At 43.6% G+C, this 19496-nt stretch overlaps 1 protein-coding gene across 1 annotated transcript in view; it reads right to left on the bottom strand.

The window, feature by feature from the left end:
- CDase (neutral ceramidase) overlaps positions 1-19496 on the bottom strand; it is a 147569-nt gene that overhangs the window by 40408 nt on the left and 87665 nt on the right. Inside the window, exons 3-8 of the mRNA XM_075878500.1 lie at positions 16341-16520; positions 14248-14375; positions 8595-8672; positions 7642-7759; positions 6147-6269; positions 3816-3902 (exon numbers count right to left, since the gene is read on the bottom strand). Coding sequence (XP_075734615.1) covers positions 3816-3902; positions 6147-6269; positions 7642-7759; positions 8595-8672; positions 14248-14375; positions 16341-16520 — 714 coding nt within the window. The remainder of the gene's footprint in view (positions 1-3815; positions 3903-6146; positions 6270-7641; positions 7760-8594; positions 8673-14247; positions 14376-16340; positions 16521-19496) is intronic.

Consider the following 19496-nt stretch of genomic DNA (forward strand, 5'->3'; position numbering starts at 1 on the left):
AAACGAAAACCAACACAGCGCATGGTGGTCCGTTATTACAGAGAAATTAGCGCCATATAAATATGGGCGGAACTTCATCACTACCCAAACAAGAGCAACACATTCACGCTCTGTTATTGAATAGTGGCGCTTGGCAGGGCAGCTCTGAGAAGGCGGCTAGCGTAGGCAATAACTTGATCGTGTCCCCACTGGCGTTGGGCTAGGACGGCTCCAATCCTGTGACCACTCGCATCGGTTCGGACTACTGTCGGAGTGGACGGGTCAAAGTGGGCCAATTAGGTGGAGTCATCAGGAGGGTGCTGAGGTGAGAAAAAGCGGCAGCTTAAGCGTAAACCCACGTAAAAGTCACGTTTTCTTCAGAAGGTCGGTGAGTGGTCGAGCGGTCGTTGCAAAACTTTTCATGAACCTTCTAAAATAGGAACAAAGTCCCACAAAGCTCCACACATCCTTGACACATTGGGATACAGGAAAGCTCGTGACGGCAAGATTTTTCTCCAGGCCAGGCTGCTCACCTGATGCGCCGACAAGGTGGCCCAAAACCGTAATCTGCTGGCGGCCGAAGTGACATTTCGACGAGTTTAGTTGAAGGTCAGCAGTGCGGAAAATGTCGAAAATCGCTGACAAACGCTGGAGGTGTGTCTCAAATGTACGCGAATATACGAAGACATCATCTAGGTAGCACAGGCATGTTGACCACTTGAACCCTTGTAATAGCGAGTCCATCATACGCTCAAACGTGACAGGGGCGTTGCATAGCCCAAACAACATCACCTTGAATTGGTATAGGCCGTCGAGAGTTACAAACGCAGTCTTTTCTTGGTCTTTCTCGTCCACCACAATCTGCCAATAGCCAGAATGTAGATCAATTGAAGAAAATTATCGCGCGCCGTGAAGACAATCGAGGGCATCATTGATTCGGGGCAAAGGATAAACGTGATTCGATTAAGATGGCGGAAATCAACGCAGTAGTGCCACGTGTCATCTTTCTTTTTAACGAGCACAACAGAAGATGCCCAAGGGCTCGAGGAGAGTTGAATAATTCTTTTAGATAGCATCTTGTTGACTTCTTCTTGAATTACCTTACGCTCTGTGACAGACACCTGGTATGATCGGCAGTGAATGAGAGGAGAATCAGAAGTATTAATGCGGTGCTTCACGAGGGAAATCTGACCGAGTGGACTGCTGTCGATATCAAATATGTCGCGGTAGGAAGTCAGAAGGCGGAATAGGGCGTCGGATTGCTGAGGTTTCAGTTTCGGGTCGATCATGGGGCGCAAGGCGGCATCGAGGGATGTGGCATTCTGCGGGTGACATGGAAAATCGGGGCATGCGTCTGCCACAAAAGTGGTGACGTGGGCGTCTTTTAAGGGTCGAGGCGGGGCGATTGAAATTCCTTGTGGTAGTACTTGGCGCGTGAAACCGAAACTGATAATGGGCAGACATGTTTGGTTAGAGGCCATGATTACGACGCAGTGTGGCACAGTGATGTCGCACGCCAGAACATCAAGAATAGGCGTGACGACGTAATCACCGTCAACAGCGGGTGAACTTGTTGCCAATGCAATGAATTTGAGGGCTTTTGGTGGTATCCGACTGAAGTCTGTGGTACAGATGTTTTTCGGCAGCTCGGGCCGAGAATCTGGAAGAAGAGAAAGTTCTTAACAGACAGTGCTGGCGGAACAGTCGATCAAGGCAGAACACGTCAATAAGAAGTCCATCCCGAAGATGAGGTCATGAGGGCAATTGTCGAGCATGGTAAATAAAACAGGAACATGGCGGCCGGCAGGGCTAACACAAGCGTTACACATTCCAATGACGGCCGCAGTTTCACCATCGGCGACACGAACGGCTTGTGTTGCGGCAGGCGTGAGTACTTTTTTGAGGCGGCGACAGAGACGAGCACTTATTATAGACACCTGAGCTCCAGTGTCAACTAAATTCGTCGATGAAAGACTGTCCACATGCATTTCCAGCAAGTTCTTATTAGTAGGGAGCGTCAACGGATGATTTGGGTCAGTCGTACTCGATGCAGCACTACCTCCAGGAGCCGCATAATTTAGTTTTCCGTTCGGGAAGATCCATAGTTAGTCGGCGATGGATAGCGGCGGGGTTGGGGCGAACGAGATCAACGGCGTTGCGGTGATGGTGAACGAGTGGTCGAGCGGCTGTTAGGTGCGTCGGAAGCAGCGTCCGAGTGTTGTGGCAGTAGCGGGAGACATGTCCAACTCGGTAACAGCGGAAGCAGATTGGCTTGTCGTCTGCTGTGCTCCATTCCGTCGGATTGCGGGATCATGGCAGAAAGTATGGGTCATGGCGTGGCGCATTTATTGGCATCGGTCTGTAGTACGGTCGGGAGACGGAGCAAGCGATAGGAAAACCAAGGTTAGCAATTTCTTGCTGCATGACTGCCTGAATAACTGACACCGCCGGAGGTGTTTGCACGGTGCCCTGGTCGAGTGGAAGTGCATGAAACGGTGCTGGACGGACCGTCTCAAGCTCGCGCCGAACGATGCGTGTGACATTCTCGTGCAAGGGTGGTGCGGCACCGAGATCAGTACAGGTTGACGTGACAGCCGTGTTTGGAAGCCACGAAAATTGAGGCAGAACTCGGCGGTTTTCGGTCATTTCGAAACGGCGGCATTCCTTAATTATGAGATCTACGGTCGTGACGTTGTTGTACACGAGCAAGTTCAAAGCGTCTTCCGCGATGCCCTTGAGTATGTGGCCCACCTTATCGCTCTTGGTCAATGGCTGCTCCACTTTGCGGCAGAACGCGAGCACGTCCTGTATGTACGAGACATACGACTCGGTTGATGACTGTACACGTGTGGCGAGTTCTTGTCATGCGGCCATTTGTCGACCGGACGGGTCCCCGAAGATGTCACGTAGTCGTTCCTTGAAGATGTACCAGCTGGTGAGCTCGGCCTCATGAGCGTCGAACCATACACGTGGGGTGCCATCCAAGTAAAAGATTACGTTGGTGAGCATCATGGTAGGGTCCTATCGGTGAGATAGGCTAACGCGCTTGTACATGTGGAGCCAGTAGTCGACGTCAAGGCCAGGCTGGGTGGAGAACGCACCGGTATCATGGGGGTGGGACATCGCAAGGTATGTAGTAGCTGGCACTCCAGCTGAAGGCAGTGGCGGGTTGTTATTATTGGAAGCCATGGCCGGAAGCTGGACGGTGCGGCCACTTCGGAGCTTCGTGGTGAGGACTAGAAATGTTCCACCTCCACCAAATATGTTACGAAAGAGAAGGGACGCCGTATCGTCAAGGTTGTGGATAAATATGTTTCAAACCAGCAGCATCAGTTGACCAGACACTGAGCCGAGACTACTCTTCGTCCTCTTCGTCAGGCACACACGCGCATCGTCTTACAAAATGTCAACATGCATGTAGCAATATCATGTTTTTAGCTCATAAGAAAAAACCGATATTAATTCATTATTTTAAACATTGGCGCTGCTTGGCTAGAATATACAGCAGTCTGCCAGGAAAATCAACAGAAAATAGTCTTATGATTCAAGTAAGTTAGTTTTCGAAAAAAAGAAATTACCGCAGGTCACACAATATCATATTAACAGATTATCATGAAATTGAGGCATATAGCTGAGAAAGTTTAGTTTCTGTGGTAAATAGGATTAAATGCAGCGGAAACATATTAGCGAAAGATGTGAGGGAACTTGAGCTTAATACTGAATTTAGGCAAATCTAAGGACGTTACACTGCTCATCTTTCCGGTAAGCGAATAGAGTGTTGCCACTGCAAAGACAGCAAACACTGCAAACGTCATTATTACGTCACCGCAACTTACCAATGCCTTTTGGAGCTGCCGCTCACCAATAATTTTTGTGCTTTCAAACATGTCTTTGCCAGGGCCAAAAGCGATGCAATTTTCAGTCTGGAATCGAGAGAACAAAATCATAATCAAATTAAATAAGGCTGCATCTGCACATCGACAGTTTTTTTTTAATTTCGAAGGCGATCAGTGTTTTAATTGCCAGAGACGTAGCGCCTCAGCGGCCTGTCTGCAGCTCCTACGTGTCACGAGGAAAGAATGTGAGAAGGCTTTTTATAGCACCGACACTGAGTGGTGGTACTGCACACTATAGTGCAACCGGTATCTATACACTGCGTTTACGCTGGTGTGCGAAACACACAGTGGTACCAATACCTCAGGAAGCACCGAAACTACTTCTATTTACGAAGTTGACACACGCTGTACGACAGACTATTTTTTATATCAGCATGCAATGCATGGTATGCAATACAAGCCCATCATGTCAGTGAACGAGAGCCAACACTGAAACATAATTTCAGAATCAGGCATTGTCAGAAAAAGACGCACAAGCACAACACGTTTGGAATTATATGCCTATTTTGTTGTGCAATAAAATGGCCTGTGTGCACCAGCTGCCACAGCGTCGTTGAATAAAGGATTGTAGCGTCTACTGCCTACATTTAAAAATAAATTTTGTGACTTTCACATTGCATTTAGGTGTATTTAATTGTGCCAGCTCCTCCTAAAATTTGGTGAATTCTTACTCATTCGGGCATAGAAAAAGACTGTTATGTAGTGGGTATGTGTCATCATGAGGGCACATACCACCAAGAAGACATTCTGCTCATTGAATGAGCTCGTTCAACCAATTTAGGCACACTCGAAGAATTGAAGTGCGCTTAGCGCTGCAAAACCTTCGCGATTAACTTCGGCAGCACACCATCATGCTGCTGAATAGGATCGCGGAGGCCACGCATAAAGAAGCGCGTGGTTGCGATTGGTTCCGTCAGGTGTCACAACGATTATTATCACAGAAACAAGAAGACATTCTCCTCTTCCAACGAACTCGTTCAATTAATATTCATTATTTTTCTTGACAGTTACCTGACCCTAACATTTAGTACACTTAGGCTCCAACATCATTTGTATGCTATACGACTCTTTTACTTGCCTCCTTGTTTTGACAGTTACCATTTTTATTGGGGTTTCGTAACACTGGAGCCAACGCTCCACTTCAGGTTGGCTTGGTGCGAATTCCCATAAGCTTCTTTAGAAACACAGTGCTGCTAGGTGCTATGTAAGGAAGAAAATGGAAAAGAAGACGCATGGGGAGGAAGGAAGAAGAACGCAAATATACAGTAAAGGCTTTATGATTCGGGGTCTTGTTGCTTGCTGTAGCCCCATAAAAATGCCTCTTTTTAAGAGTAAAATTTTTGCACAAGAGCATTTGATACCTGTTTGTTTATAAGCTATCAATAAATTATTTTTGTCTAATCAGATCAGTATCAAATCGCTTATGTCACGAACGCTGTACCTCCATGCCGCATCATCAATATTGTCTGGTAAACGAACGTCATGACCTTTTCTTGTACGTAAAAGTGTTTTGATTGATTGATTGCTTTTTATTCACAAATTACTCTTTACGCAAGGTAAACGCAATTTTTTTCGATCCACAACTGCAACAGCTAGTATTTGGTGCAGTAGTGAAATGCTCTTTTCATTTCACAACTTGGTATAGCACAAGATCGGAAGGAAGTAATTGAAAGAACTCTTCGTAGCTCTTGAGAAAAGTGAGGAGACTAGTGAGTGTTAATGGCCATGTTGACGTTTGCGTAAGGTACACGAAATTACAGGTTTACAGTGGTTTCATTTCTATCAAGCCATGATGATTTATAGGCTGCTAGAAATAATTGCCAAAGGGTGCAGCTGAAGCCAGCGTAATGTAACAAGATTAGAGTTCACACAGATTTATTCGGGCAGCGCACATGAGTTCTCGCCGTTTCCGACAATTGCGTCCTCATGCTCCATGTCAACGTAAATTACTTTGTATTTACACTTGTATGTCATAATTTAGTGGTTGAATACAATTTAGTACGACCAATGTAAATAACCTTGCCCTCGTCTTGACCGTGTTTATTTGGCTCTAGCTATCATAGCAATTATTAGCAGGACTTTGATGCTAGTTGGCTTACTCGCACAGTTGTTCCTTCACAAAATAATTCATTCGATACACTCACATAGGTGTCCCACTTTTTTTAGTGTTTTTATATCAAGTGGTATCCACTTATTAGTTGCAAATGCCCAAATCTTCACTATTCATGATGCGTTCCAGATGGTGTAAGAGGAAATAGCTGTTCTCCTCACCCGGCCATTGCAGGTAGATGTCTCGAAGTCACACGGAAGACCCGTGTCGATGCACCGTGGTCCCTGTAGGTTGGGGGACACGTCGCCCTCATTGGACTGTGCAAAAGCGGCGATGAATGGACCCTGTGAACAACGCAACACCTGATGCTCATAGTGCGCGCCCACATGAGAACATACTCACGCCCAGCCATCCCTCAAATTGGCCAACATGTTCAGAGATATCGCAAGCACCTTAAAAAAAAGTATATCTGCTACAAAAATGCAATAAAAAACAAAATTGATGTTGTGGTGGGCAGCATGCTTCACAAAAATGTGAGAAAACCATAAGCAACAATCTGCCATTAGGCTCCCGAAAAAGAAAAAAAAAGTCTAATGTCTGGTCAATCGCTCTACATAGATCCCCAAACGAATAACCCTGAAATGACCCTTATGTAGTAGGCTGAATGTCTGTGTCCTGACGACTTGAATATTCTGAAATAGGCTCTTGCCACAGGTGAAAATGAAGACTTTATAAGATACCGACGCGACGGTGTGGTCGCATTGTAATAACGTCAAAATCGGATTACCTTGTAAGGATAACTGATTCAAAAAATTACTGCAGCCTGCTTTGTTTTCAACGAACAGCCGTTTAACCATGGAAAAATGCGTGACACATTTTATCATGTGGTCGTCACATAATATTTGTAACACGTGGCTGTAACGCGATATTTAACTGTTTAGACGTGAATGCTAAGGAACCTATTGATAGCACCAGACGGCGTAAGTCAGAGAACATCTCATTTGAGCCATTTTTGCAGCCAAGAATTCTGTGCAAGTGTAGACTGGGCAATCGCGTTTCAGGAATAAAGAATTTGAAATTGCCGAACATAAATGTATGACGTTTGAGACATTGGTTTGTCAAACCTATAGCCTTATAAACATAATAGGTTAGACTTTGCTCCTAACATAGCATCTTTTTGAACCAGACTTGCGATTTCTTGTGCTGGAGCGTTTGTGAATTTGCCAGATAAACGGCAAGCATCGTTTCATTTCGCCCATGGTATGTAAACGGACGCTCGCGGTAACTGAAACTTCGCTGTTTAATATTCCGAAATTACAACTATGTCACAAGCACAGAGCTCCAGATGAGGCGCACACGAAAATCAAGGAAAAAAAACAAGCATTCATAATGTGTCTTACGCTTCCGTCAAAATTGCGAGGAATCCGCCCCGCTGCCTCGGCTGCTCTGTATTCGCAGTTTTGTTTGTTTTTTTTGCATTTTCAAAGCAATTTTAACTAGCACCTTTTTTTAGTTTCTTCCGAGTTTAATTTTACCAATATTAGCCAAAGATCCTTAATGGGTAAGAAAAGCAGGACTGAGGTTTTAAGAAAAGCATTCAACGGAAGCTCAATAGTTTGAGCTCCATTAAATTTATTTCGTTGGGTGTCTAATATGAAACTAAAATGCTTGAGTTCTGAGGTGTTGATTACACCACTATATATATTTCCAACGTACCTTCCCGGGAAGATTTCTGTTCATTGTGTATTCGAACATGAGCTCGGCGTATCCCTTGTTGTCACCGCTAATAAGTACGTTGCTGTTGTTCATGCTAGTTGGGTGAACGGAGAACCAACTGAAAGAAAACATACCTTGTCACATATTTGTCATAGCTTTAAAGCTTTGAAAAGCGGCATCAATAATATCCCAATCGAGCCTTCAAGCCCAAGATGGCGTGTCCCTCATTAAAAAGTACACATAGTAGTCAAAGAAGTGTCGCCAAAAATCACGAAAGAAACGGGTAGATTTGTATGCAGCCCATGTGACTTCCAGGTTGAATTTTCGGATGTTAAATGACACGAATGTGTTGCTGTGACAGCAGACGGCAGCAGTTTTGTCGATTCTCTACACACATTCTTCCTGTGATCGAGTAAACGTAGCTATGAAACTTATTTCGTGAATTCTCACTGCAGTAGCACATCTCGTATATGTGTACAGCCACATTTTTCATACATCTCCCGTGGACTTCTGATGCTTAACGTAGCAATAGTCTGCCCGAATATCTACCGTGTACAAAATCCCCAATACGACTGTGCTTCCTGCTTGACATATAGACTGCAGTTACGCGTGAGAGCCTTACATTTTCCCATTCCTATCTTTACATGCCCTATATACAGAATGGCTGATTTTTAGATCCCAAGTATTCTGTAACGACGTCGAATTCCCAAGATTTAGGGACATCTTTACATGGCGCCATCTCTCAGCCGCAACAACGGCGTCCTTCTATACCTACGAGTGAAGTAGGGAAAAAGTCATATCGGATAAGGAAAGCTAGTAATCATAAACAACTACTGGTCGCATGTAGCAGAGACCCACTAGAGCATAACCGCAAAATTTTAATATCGCAATACAAAATATGCGGCTTCCCAAGACAATTGAACATCGTCCCCCCTAAAAATGCGAGTGCTTACTTTATCATTGCTACTGGGTTGTTCTTTAGATCTGTGAACTTGAGAAGCAGCATCTTTGTGTCCGTGTTGTTCCTGTACCTGCGACACAAAAAAGTCTTGTTACACAGCTGCTGTCATGGATACCAACAATTATAAAAATCTATAGAGAGAAAAATAAAATTCCAACATCATTTATTGCAGCAAACGCCTGTTTGGTGATGTCCAATTGTAAGCGACGTAGATAGGCTTGCCTGGAGCAGCAGTCATCTTCCTGGGCATCTGTGATATACGCACTAATATGCGTGAGTGTTCGATATAAAATGACTTGCTCTACATGTACGTAAACGTCTTTATGTACGTAAATGACGTTTCACTAAATACCCATTGACAGAAAAAAAAGCAGCAATATCATTCTTGGCACACATGGCCTGATATAGTTGTACAGAAAATATCCACACCTCTCGAGTATCATGCGAGAAAATGGGCAAGCAACCAGTACTACAAAGTTCTCGCATATTGCGTGCCTTATTTCGTAGTTGTACAGCGTATCTAAAAGAGCGAAAGCAACACGAGATAAGCTAGCGTCATTTGTAGTAACGTCTGAATGTTCAAGCAGAATACTCCTTCACTTTATTCGAATAGATATGTGAATCTTGGAAATGTTTGGCAAAAAGTCTTTTTTTTTATAGCCTCGCTAGGCATCTTTTATTACTTTCTTGTTTTGAAGGACCAACACTTGCTTATTTAGTACGGCCACATCCAAGATCATTGGCAACAAAGGAAGTCGCTGTAAGAAGCTGGCTTGGGATAAACCATAAGAACCTTCTCACAAGGAAGGCATTTTGCCTAGTTATTGCAGGCAGTGGGGTGAAGTAAATGTATCTTTCGCAACACCTCACAGAACTGGCCAAGCCTTTGCAGTAATGTGGTAATGTTCAGTGCATGACGAGGATACAGTGCATTTTTTCTTACCTAACTTTTCGCGAGTTCCCTCACGAACGCGCTCTGCGAGTTATGAGGAAATATGTAGTCGTGATGTTTCTCTCCAATGACGCAAGATAATACACTCCGAGGCAACGAAAGAGAAAACGAGCTAAAGTCGCACAAGGAAAAAACGACGCACACGGTTGTTTCGGGGCGCACGTGAATTTATTTTTACCGCGTGTCAACATGAGAATACTGGCAGTACTTTCCACGGTGCTCGCTTGCAGCGTCTCGCCGACAGAAACGTGTTCAGGTCGTGGGATTGAATCCCGGCTGCGACGGCTGCATTTTTCATGGAGGCGGAAATGTTGTAGGCCCGTGTGCTCAGATTTGGGTGCACGTTAAAGAACCCCGGGTGGTCGAAATTTCCGGAGCCCTCCACTACAGCGTCTCTCATAACCATATAGTAGTTTTGGGACGTTAAACCCCACATATCAATCAATCAATCGAGAAAAACAAGTTTCGGCTGCAGTATGCGATTACAAAGTAAACGATTAAATTATTACATAAAAAAAATTGCAAGTCCCGTGGACGATAGGCCATTTGCGCACACAATTTCGCGCGCTTGCACAGACAGCGAATACTGCCAGAGTTGCAGCACGATCTACTGGTCGCTCTTGCGAGCTCCAAGTAATGAGAAATCGTCGCCCAGAGAACGTCTCTCTGCATAGCCAGTATTGCTAGGCTGTACGAGCGTTTCTCACCACGCGACGACGCCCAGCAGCAGGCGCGTTTCAAGCGGACCCCCGATGTTAAATATGGACGCTTCCGCGGCGCTTTGTTTCTCGCAACTGCGCTTCTTGAAGCCTGTGTTTGCGGATGTTTCAGCTGCCCCCGGTACTCGTTTATTTTTGTCTGCTCAGTTTATTCTTTACTTCGGTGCATTCGAAAGCAACCCGCCGCAGCGGCTCTCTGAGTAGTGGTCGGCTGTTGAGCAATAAGTGGTAGATTCGACTACTGAAACTAGCGGCCACATTTCGGTAACAACAGTGTTTAACAATGCTCATTCACCTGTAGTCAAATACTCTGATACGAATAAAACGTTGTTATACGGCAACACTGAACTTCAGCAGTGAAGCATCTCTCGTGACTGCAGCGTCGTGAGGCCCATAAAGGAGCAACCATATATATATATTAATTCTTTTTTTATCTCGTTATCATTCGTTATTAAAAGTTCAATTCGCCCATTTGTCACCCCTACAACAGGTCAATGTGCTTGAACACGTACATATAAATTTAAATCACAATAAAAAGAAAGAGCAAGCATTGACATAGAACGAATGAATGAAATTGGATCTGGAAGCAAATTCTGCAGCCGCCTCCATGCATGTTATGACGTCAGACAGTCAGTCTACCTTTCGCAAACGCAAAAAGCAGCGTCTCCGCGCCCTCGCTCGTCGTTACTACTTCATCACGGGCGAAATGACCACCGCATTCCTTCGCTTCGTAAGAGTGTGAGCTATCCTACTCATGATAACACTCGCGGAGCATGTCTATGTTAACGAATACACCACTGTAGTCATTGTCAGAAATTATGGCAGTTGAGATTTGCGGTGCTTAAGTTTGGGTTCGGCTGGTAAAATTAATTCGATTTCTAATTACTCCGCGAAAACAACCAGGGGCCGTTTTTTTTTTAATATCTCCAAGCGGCAATGAACTACTCGATATAATCCTGAATCAGCTCATTTGAGCCGATCACCTGTCAAGCCTAATTAATAAGCGTGTCTTAGTTTCTACGCTTACAGGCGTAATTACTTAAGATATCTATTCATTGTGAGATGTCTGCTTTCACATAAAAGAATTATGAAGAATTGTGAAAGTAGCCAGCAAATATCACAATATCCTTCCTTTGAATGATTTTCGTACATACAATGTGTTTTTTGTATGTCTTTAAGGTCACGCAGATTGTTGTTCGAAATCCATACATCTACGTCGAGGTGGAAATACTTTGTCGGAGCTAAAATCACTGTAGCGAATAATTAACAAACTCCTTATTTGACGTTTTAATTGTTGACTTGCGCGCTGTTATTCATATTAGAAAGTTGTAGATCATGACAATTCATGGCCTATCTATCTCTCAGAAGTCAGAATATTTGAGCATAGTTTGAAATAGTCATCATCGAATTTCAATGGTCATATGAAACCTCACCATGGTCAGCGCGTCGGACGCGCGGCCGCTCTGTTACGTCCGACTGGAACTTCCATGACAGAGGGGACGAAATTTGAATGAAAGCGCATCGCAGCAGCATCTTTTCGTTGAAAGAGGCAAGTCATCACATTTACGCCAGAGGATCGCCCTATCTTTGCATGTGGTATTTAGTGCTTATCTGCTTATTTCGACGTGTGCGCGATAATATGCAGTATCAACGTCCTCTTCGAATCTGAACCATAAAACTCGGGGCCCGCCACTGAAGCACTACTTCTTCCATAAAAGTGAAAGAGTCCATCGCCCCAGTTTATAGTTTAGCAAAGTAGCAGGTAAGCACGACACATTTCGCGCAAAGAATGAGTGGTCTACTCATTTATTTCATAGGAAACGACCACATTCTGACCACAATCTGTTTCAACGCTCCTCCATTCAAATTTCTTCACTTATCTGTCCTAGGAGCTTTCTTTCTGACGTAACTGAACAGCCTCGCTTTCTGGACACTGGGTGCAATTACTTTCAATATCAACATTAAAAATCACTCTTGAATTAGTCAAATAACGTGCAATTTTCTTGATTTCTAAAAAAACAAAAATGGGTATGCTAAGAATTGTCTCGCATGCACTACAACTTTCTAATGGAGAGAACTGCCCTTAATGTAATAGCAAAAAAGCTAATTCACGAGTTTTTTGTCGATTAGTCCGGAGCGCAACGAAGACGCCTACAAGTGTTTCTGACTTGTAAAAGCCCTATCAGCTTTTGTATTTCGAGGAAAAAATTACTACCTTCGAAGGAATGGCAATCTTTCTATGACTGACCCCCTGATTAAACGCTGTGAATGATTGATAAGCGATGTCACAGGAAGAAGACCGAGCCGCTGGGGAGTGTACGCTCACCGGTCTGTGTAGTGAACGATAGCGTCACCAAGCGCTACAATGCGTGAAGTTTTGCAAGTTACAATGAGACGTCCGACGTTAGGAGCCTAAAAAAATGAACTGCATTTACTCGGTGTTTAAGGACACGTATCATCCCTCACCAAATTACCGCCAGTATAGAAGCAATATCTATAATGGAACCCGCTTTTAAATATATTCGCAGAAATATTCAGTCTGTTCAGTTCTTAGCGAATGAAACGCTACAATCGGGTCGCATGGCCTCCAGCGCCGTGAAATTGAGCGATGGGGGCGGAAGGCTGTTCAAACACGCCGGATTTCTCTTTCATCACAATGCATAAGCTGAGTCTCCCCAGCAACCACCGGCGGAGCCTGCCGTGCCAGCAGCCGTGCGCTCAAGGTAATGCGTTTTTTTTTTTTCAATCGTCCGGCAGACTGACATAATAAAGCAACAGTCTTTGCGCGTGGTGAGTGATATAGTTGGCCAGAAATGTAGTCGCTATTTTAGGAAGCCGAGCCGAAGCCGCCCACAGCTGCGTTCAAGCGTTTGCGCGTGTCTTATTCGCCGCTATATTTGTAAGAACGGACAACATGCTCCGTTGAGGCAAAAGGCCCGCTTCGGGAAACAAAAGCGTGCCGTCACGTACTCCCGAACCCAAACGGTGCATGGCGATGAAAATGGAGTGGCAGTGAGGCAGGAGCTTCTTGCTCTTTTTTGCTCGCGGAGAAGCTGATTGCAGGAAACTATACAGCAGCGTTCTGCTAAGCGATCTGTCTTAAGGAAAGCACTGGCGGCGGCAAAATTTAGCGCAGTGTCCAATAAGTTTAAGACAAGTAAATGGTAGACCACATTCCATTCAAGCGGGATCTTGCAGCTCCGAAAAAAAACTTCGCGCGTGCGCACACACACACACACACACACACACACACACACGCACACACGCACACACGCGCACACGCACACACTACTGTGCTGAATGTCATTTTACGAAATTGGTACAAAACCACAAAAACCAGATACGAAGTAAAGTTGTGAAAAGAGTTTGGGGAAAGTTTGCGAAAGACAAACGAAAGCAACCCACTAATAATTAGGTATACGTTTTCCGCGAAGGGCAGCAGAAACGACAAACATCTGCAGCCTCTACAGGCACCCTAAGTAAACGTTTCAACAATTGAATTATATGGTTTGGTCGGCCTTCTTGCAAATATATTCTTATGCGCCCCAGGAGGAGGGACTAGAGCAGGCACACCCGCTAAAGCGACCGAATCCGGCACATTATACTGCGCAGCTTGGCCACCGCTATGAGCACGTGGCTAACCAGAGACAAGTTGTGGTGATGATGCAAGAGGTGACGAACTCGGCTACGATATCACGCAACCAGGCGTGAGAATGGCAAACCACGCTCGGGCCAGTCTGTGGCCGCATGTTTTTATCTTGAATGTCCTACTTGAAGGTAACAACTTTTTGGTAGCGCGGAGCATTTTAACCATCCACTGGAACAGACTCGGCGAGAATCATACTGCCTTGGACAAGAAAAAATATCTACAAGTGAAAGGCGGAATGAATGAATTAATTAATTGAAAATGGTTATACTTATGATAGACCAAACGCTTCTATGTACCCAGAATATAAAGAGAATGCTCTACTTACTTGGCTTTCTCCTCAGCTGGATTTGCCTCGTATGCGTATGGACTGCGGTTGATGTTGGCGTGCAGGAGCTCGCCTTCGTTCCAGTAGATGTAGCCCTTCCGGATGCCCTCGTGTGCTTGGTCAATACTCTGCGAGGACAAGTCATCCATCGTCGGCTGATCACAGCGTATACGCGAGCATTGCATTCGTGTGCAACGCCTTGCGCCTTAAGATTCTATATTGGCCCCTTTTCGAGCAACGGTTAGGATTGAACCCAATAGCACACTACATTTCCTCGTAGGTGCGGGCGAGTGATCCCAGCTGGTACGCCCCTAAGTAGGCAACCTGAACACGATGAAACAAAAAATGTAGGCAAGAAAAACAACCCACAACACTCCGTAATAGTTTTCATCGCAACCAAGCTCTATCAAATTCCAATTTCCCGATAATTATTGGTTCCTCTCTAAAAGTTCAAGAGGAGTTTTTTTCAGCTTTTTTTAATTGTATGAATACAAAAATATTACATGTATTTAGTATACATAAAAAGGTCCCTAAGTTGAAGACTGTATCGAGACCTCTTGTTAAAGGCAAATTGTGATAAAACAATGTTTAGGCAACATAAGCAAAAATCAAAAGTGTAAACTAAACACGTTTGCACCAGAACATTAAAGGAATGTATAAGACGAAAAAAATGTACACAATAAACAAAATGAAGCAACGAATAATGCTAAGCAATATAACTGAAAAAGAACACAAAAAGCTGTTATACTTGAGTGTCAAAATTAAAACAAACTGAAGCTATGAAAATGAACAGTAATACTAAGCATGCATAATGTGTGATTTCAGTTCTGTCTTAAATTGATGTAATTTTGCATTTTTATAGAAACTGGTAGTTGTATACATAACAATATGAATAAAATTCAGCAGTCCGTTTACCATAATTAGGGCGTACCTTAGGCAAAAGAACATTATTGTGTATGCGCAAATGTAGTTTACTATGGGCAAACAGATCAGTAGATGAGAAGCAGATTGGAGGTAGTGCCTTGGTTATATATTTATAGAACACGATACCTAAATTGTAATTGATGAGCTCTGAGATGCTTAAGAGTTCCAACCAAGATCTAAAAAGTCGTTGTTAGTCTGATATTATCCTGATTATGTTCTATCGCGACAAAAAAATCTCCATGTGAACTGCGTGAAAGTTTTGCCAACTAGCCCATCTTGACGATCATTTTAACGGAACGAGAATGACGTGTCCGCCACCGCTTGGGCAGATCTCAGCTGCGTTTACTTTAACCTCTAGTCACCCACACAGAGCCCGTTCCCTTAACGTCAACCCGCTACCACTGACAGGGCTGCCGTTCGTTCCTCCTGCACCAGTTTTCAAGTTCATCAGACTTGTCTTGCATTGTTCTTTGACAAGCTTACGATTACGCAAGGTGTGCCAAAAATGTAACAGTAATAGCTCCCCTCGAATGCTTCGCAGTTTACGCGCATGATTAGTACTGGATTTGTACGACAAGCGCGCCGATTTCACGAGTCGTTTCTTTTTTTTCGTATCATTAAATAAAGTCATTTGCCATTACTCTCCTTTATATGTACACGATTGGCCAGCACCTGTTCTTAAAACTTTTTTTCTCGTACGAAGTCATAACTGATTACGGACCCAATAGTTATCTGCTATTGTCTACGCCTATGGCAATCCACTTTGTGTTACTACGAGAGATTCAAATTTTGTGTATTTGTGCACACTTGCTGCAACAAAAAATGCACCGCAAGCATAGTCGTTTGCTTTATTCGTCAAATCAAGTCGCCATTTTTCGCTTGCAGCGACTACTGGGGCAGTAAGTTCGGGTTCATGAAAAAACAAGAACTCGGCCTGTCGATATTGAATCATTTCTCGGCTAACTCGAGTTCTGGTGTGTTTATATATATATATATATATATATATATATATATATATATATATATATATATATATATATATATATATATATATATATATATACATATATATATATATATATATATATATATATATATATATATATATATATATATATATATATATATATATATATATATATATATCCAAGCATGTGGACGAGACGTACCCTGCATATGCCGTCGATTTGGACGTCGGCCACCTGGCGGATGAAGCCCTGGGTGTGGATGTTATAGAGCAGGTACTGCATGAAGCCGCCCACCGACGAGTGCGTGTGCGTCGCTGTCAGCAGAATGTTCTCCTCGCTGTAAAGCGACGGGCCGTACTTCTCCTGAAGACGCTTGACCACCTGCAAGTTTAGCTTCCGTTTACTACCCTCTTTAACAAAGTGATCAGAATGCTGCACTTTCCCGTCCCAGTGCACACTTGCGTGCACAAGGGGCACAGGTAACTCATTTGCAAAGCAACGAAGGTCTAAGCTGGCACATGAGTATCTAGACTCTCCTTAAGGGTGCAATCAACTTGCCATTCTACTGCAAATAAAGACGTCTTTTAAGCACTATAGCGAAATGGTCAGCCAGACAATTGGAGCATTTGAGAATAGCACGCACATATAGCTTCGGCCGGAGAATATTTGAAGGGTTATCTCACACCCTGCCCGCACTCACCATGCCCTCTAAATTTTAAAACAATTTTACCATGATGCTTTTTATCAAAAATGTCGAAGCCACTCGGCGAGTGACTAGATTTGTCACTTATCTTCTTGCAAGAAATTCTCTGCAGCCTTGTACAACAAATCTTAGCGTAAAAAGGCTGGTGATATTAAGATGATTCTGCTTGGAGCGAAGGTCTCTACGAAGACGTGGGGGGGGGGGGGAGGTGTTCCGGTTTCACGTAGTTGGAATAACACATACAACGTGTTCGAAACGTAGTGTGCACGCGCTTATAGTGCGCGCTTAGTGTGTGCACAGATAGTGAGCTCCAGGCGCAGTGCGTTCATGGAGGCGTGTCATCGCATTTTAGAGCTAAGATAACATTTCCTACACGCAAACAATATAGAAAGTAATGGGGCATGGTAAACCATATAACTTTAATAATGTTTTTTTTTTGCAAGTGAGAGTGAAAGTGGTTATCGAAGACTGCACAGACGACACGTGTGTTTCATCACAAAAAAGACGTTTATTGTTTCAGTCAACTGCCGTATCACGAAGCTGAGGGTATAAAGACATAACGTTCGACAAGTTGTTTCATTCTCTTTCTACACAGATAATAAATATAACCTTCGAGAGACACCATGCCGAGGAAGGCGTAATTACCGCGAATGAAAAGGCCGGCCACGGCTCGTATGGCGTCACAGTGATGTTACAATCATCGGGGTTTCAGCTTTCTTTCCATACCTGGAATTTGTGCCCAAATGTTAGATAGTTCTCGGGTATGAAACTCTATAAAACTATCTTTAAAGTTTAGCATATTATACAAAGATCCATCTACTTAAGAACAGGAATTGTGTATGTTTAAGGACACTAAAGGCAACTATTAGGTCTACGTTGGTTGTTGAAATAACGGTGCATAAACCTCGTAGTGTTACATTTGTGCCAAGAAAGTGCTTGTTTTGAAATAAAATCACTTTCTAGAGGCCCGCATCGGTTTAGCGCTCTTTAATTCACCCGCCTCAAGAGGAACGTCTCACGTCACTGTTGCCAACGTTGCCCGGTTTTGCCGGGCAACGTTGGCAACAGTGACGTGAGACGTTCCGACAATAATAGCAGCAGGACGAAAGTCGTGGGAGCCACAGCAGCAACAACGTTCATTGAACAATTTCCTGTCATAGCCTCCAAGATGACAGACGTGCTTGTTTCAACTGGGCCCCGCTAGATGGGACGACCTGTCCAGTTTAACCATGCAAAAATTGCAACTTTTAAACCACTCGCACCATTCCCCGGAGTAACGTCCGGCGGTTCTTTTTTCCATGAATCAAATAGAAGCGAACAAGAAGCATTTTACTATGTCTAGACGCACAGGAGGTTCTTTATTTAGTACAGCTAGTTCGACTATTAGTGTATAATTGTAGGCAGTACCTCTCACGTCATCTGGATCATTTTGTGAATGTACTAGGCGTAGCGGATTCGTTCTCGTGCATTTACCTTAATGCTTTACTGCCATTGTCACGAACTCGCGACATACCGAAAAACATCGAGCCAGCAAGTCATGGAAAGCGTGCCACCATTAATGACGGCAGTAAAGTACTCACGGGGAATGTAGACTTCACCTTAAAAAAATCTAGCGCTATCTCGTGTATGTTTTTTTATGCTACAACCGATTGTTTTATAACTGATGGCGGAGAGCGCAAGGCGCGTGCAAGACCACTAGTTTCTTCGTTATTTCTCGCCTGGCTGACGCAAGTTCTAGCTTCGATCATTTTGTTTATTTAGTGTGTGCGCGCCACGCACTAAGCACGTTTTTTCTTGCAAGGTCCTCGCTTCTGGGACATTTGGAGAATTCGCCACGTACCTGTATGCATTAAAGGTGCATTTTGGATAATTTAGCAGTGTAATCACTAAACGGTTGCTATGTAAAGCTGGAAAATGGAACCATTTTTTTTATTTTCTTCGGCAGTTTTATAATTCAGGTATTAAAGAGTTAATTTCTCGGTAAGTAGGGCCCTGCCGTTGATAATATCATTGTTTTAGAATTTTTCATACATTGAGCTTTCACCTGACGTAAGTTGTTATTTAACTTTAGTGTTGCTTTAGGAAGACGTACGTCAAAAAAAGCTGCAGAAAATGCTAAAAACGTCCTTTTGATAGGATGGTGCTCTTTGAGGCATCATCATCTATTTTTAAGCCCAGTTGAGTACGGCCGAGGGTTAGATGGAATGACAAAATTAAGAAGCTCACGGGCACAAAATGAAATGAGTTGGCCCAAGAGTGGCTGAATTTGGAGTCATTACGAAAGGCCTTCGTCCTGCAGTAAACATAAAAATAGGCTGAAAATTATTGTGATGGTGAAAACATTGCCTAAATAGGAAATGAAGCTCAGTAGCAGATAACTACATAAGTATAAATGAATGTGTCTCAATGACATTCCATTGGCAAGTTATCTTTTCGTCCGCTTTTCTTTCTTCCCATTTACAATACAACTACTTCTAATAACATTCCCATACTTCTCTTGGCATCATTGTCAGTTAGTTCTTATAAATATAACTAAAGGAATATGTAAACAACAAGTAATGCAAACGTACGCTCCAACGTTCAGCCATAGCGGTGAAGAAGTCAAACGAGGATGCTGAATTAGCAGTGCCGAAGGTGCGTACTACATCATTATC

This window comes from Rhipicephalus microplus, chromosome X, assembly GCF_043290135.1.
Source record: "Rhipicephalus microplus isolate Deutch F79 chromosome X, USDA_Rmic, whole genome shotgun sequence".
Taxonomy (NCBI): domain Eukaryota; kingdom Metazoa; phylum Arthropoda; class Arachnida; order Ixodida; family Ixodidae; genus Rhipicephalus; species Rhipicephalus microplus.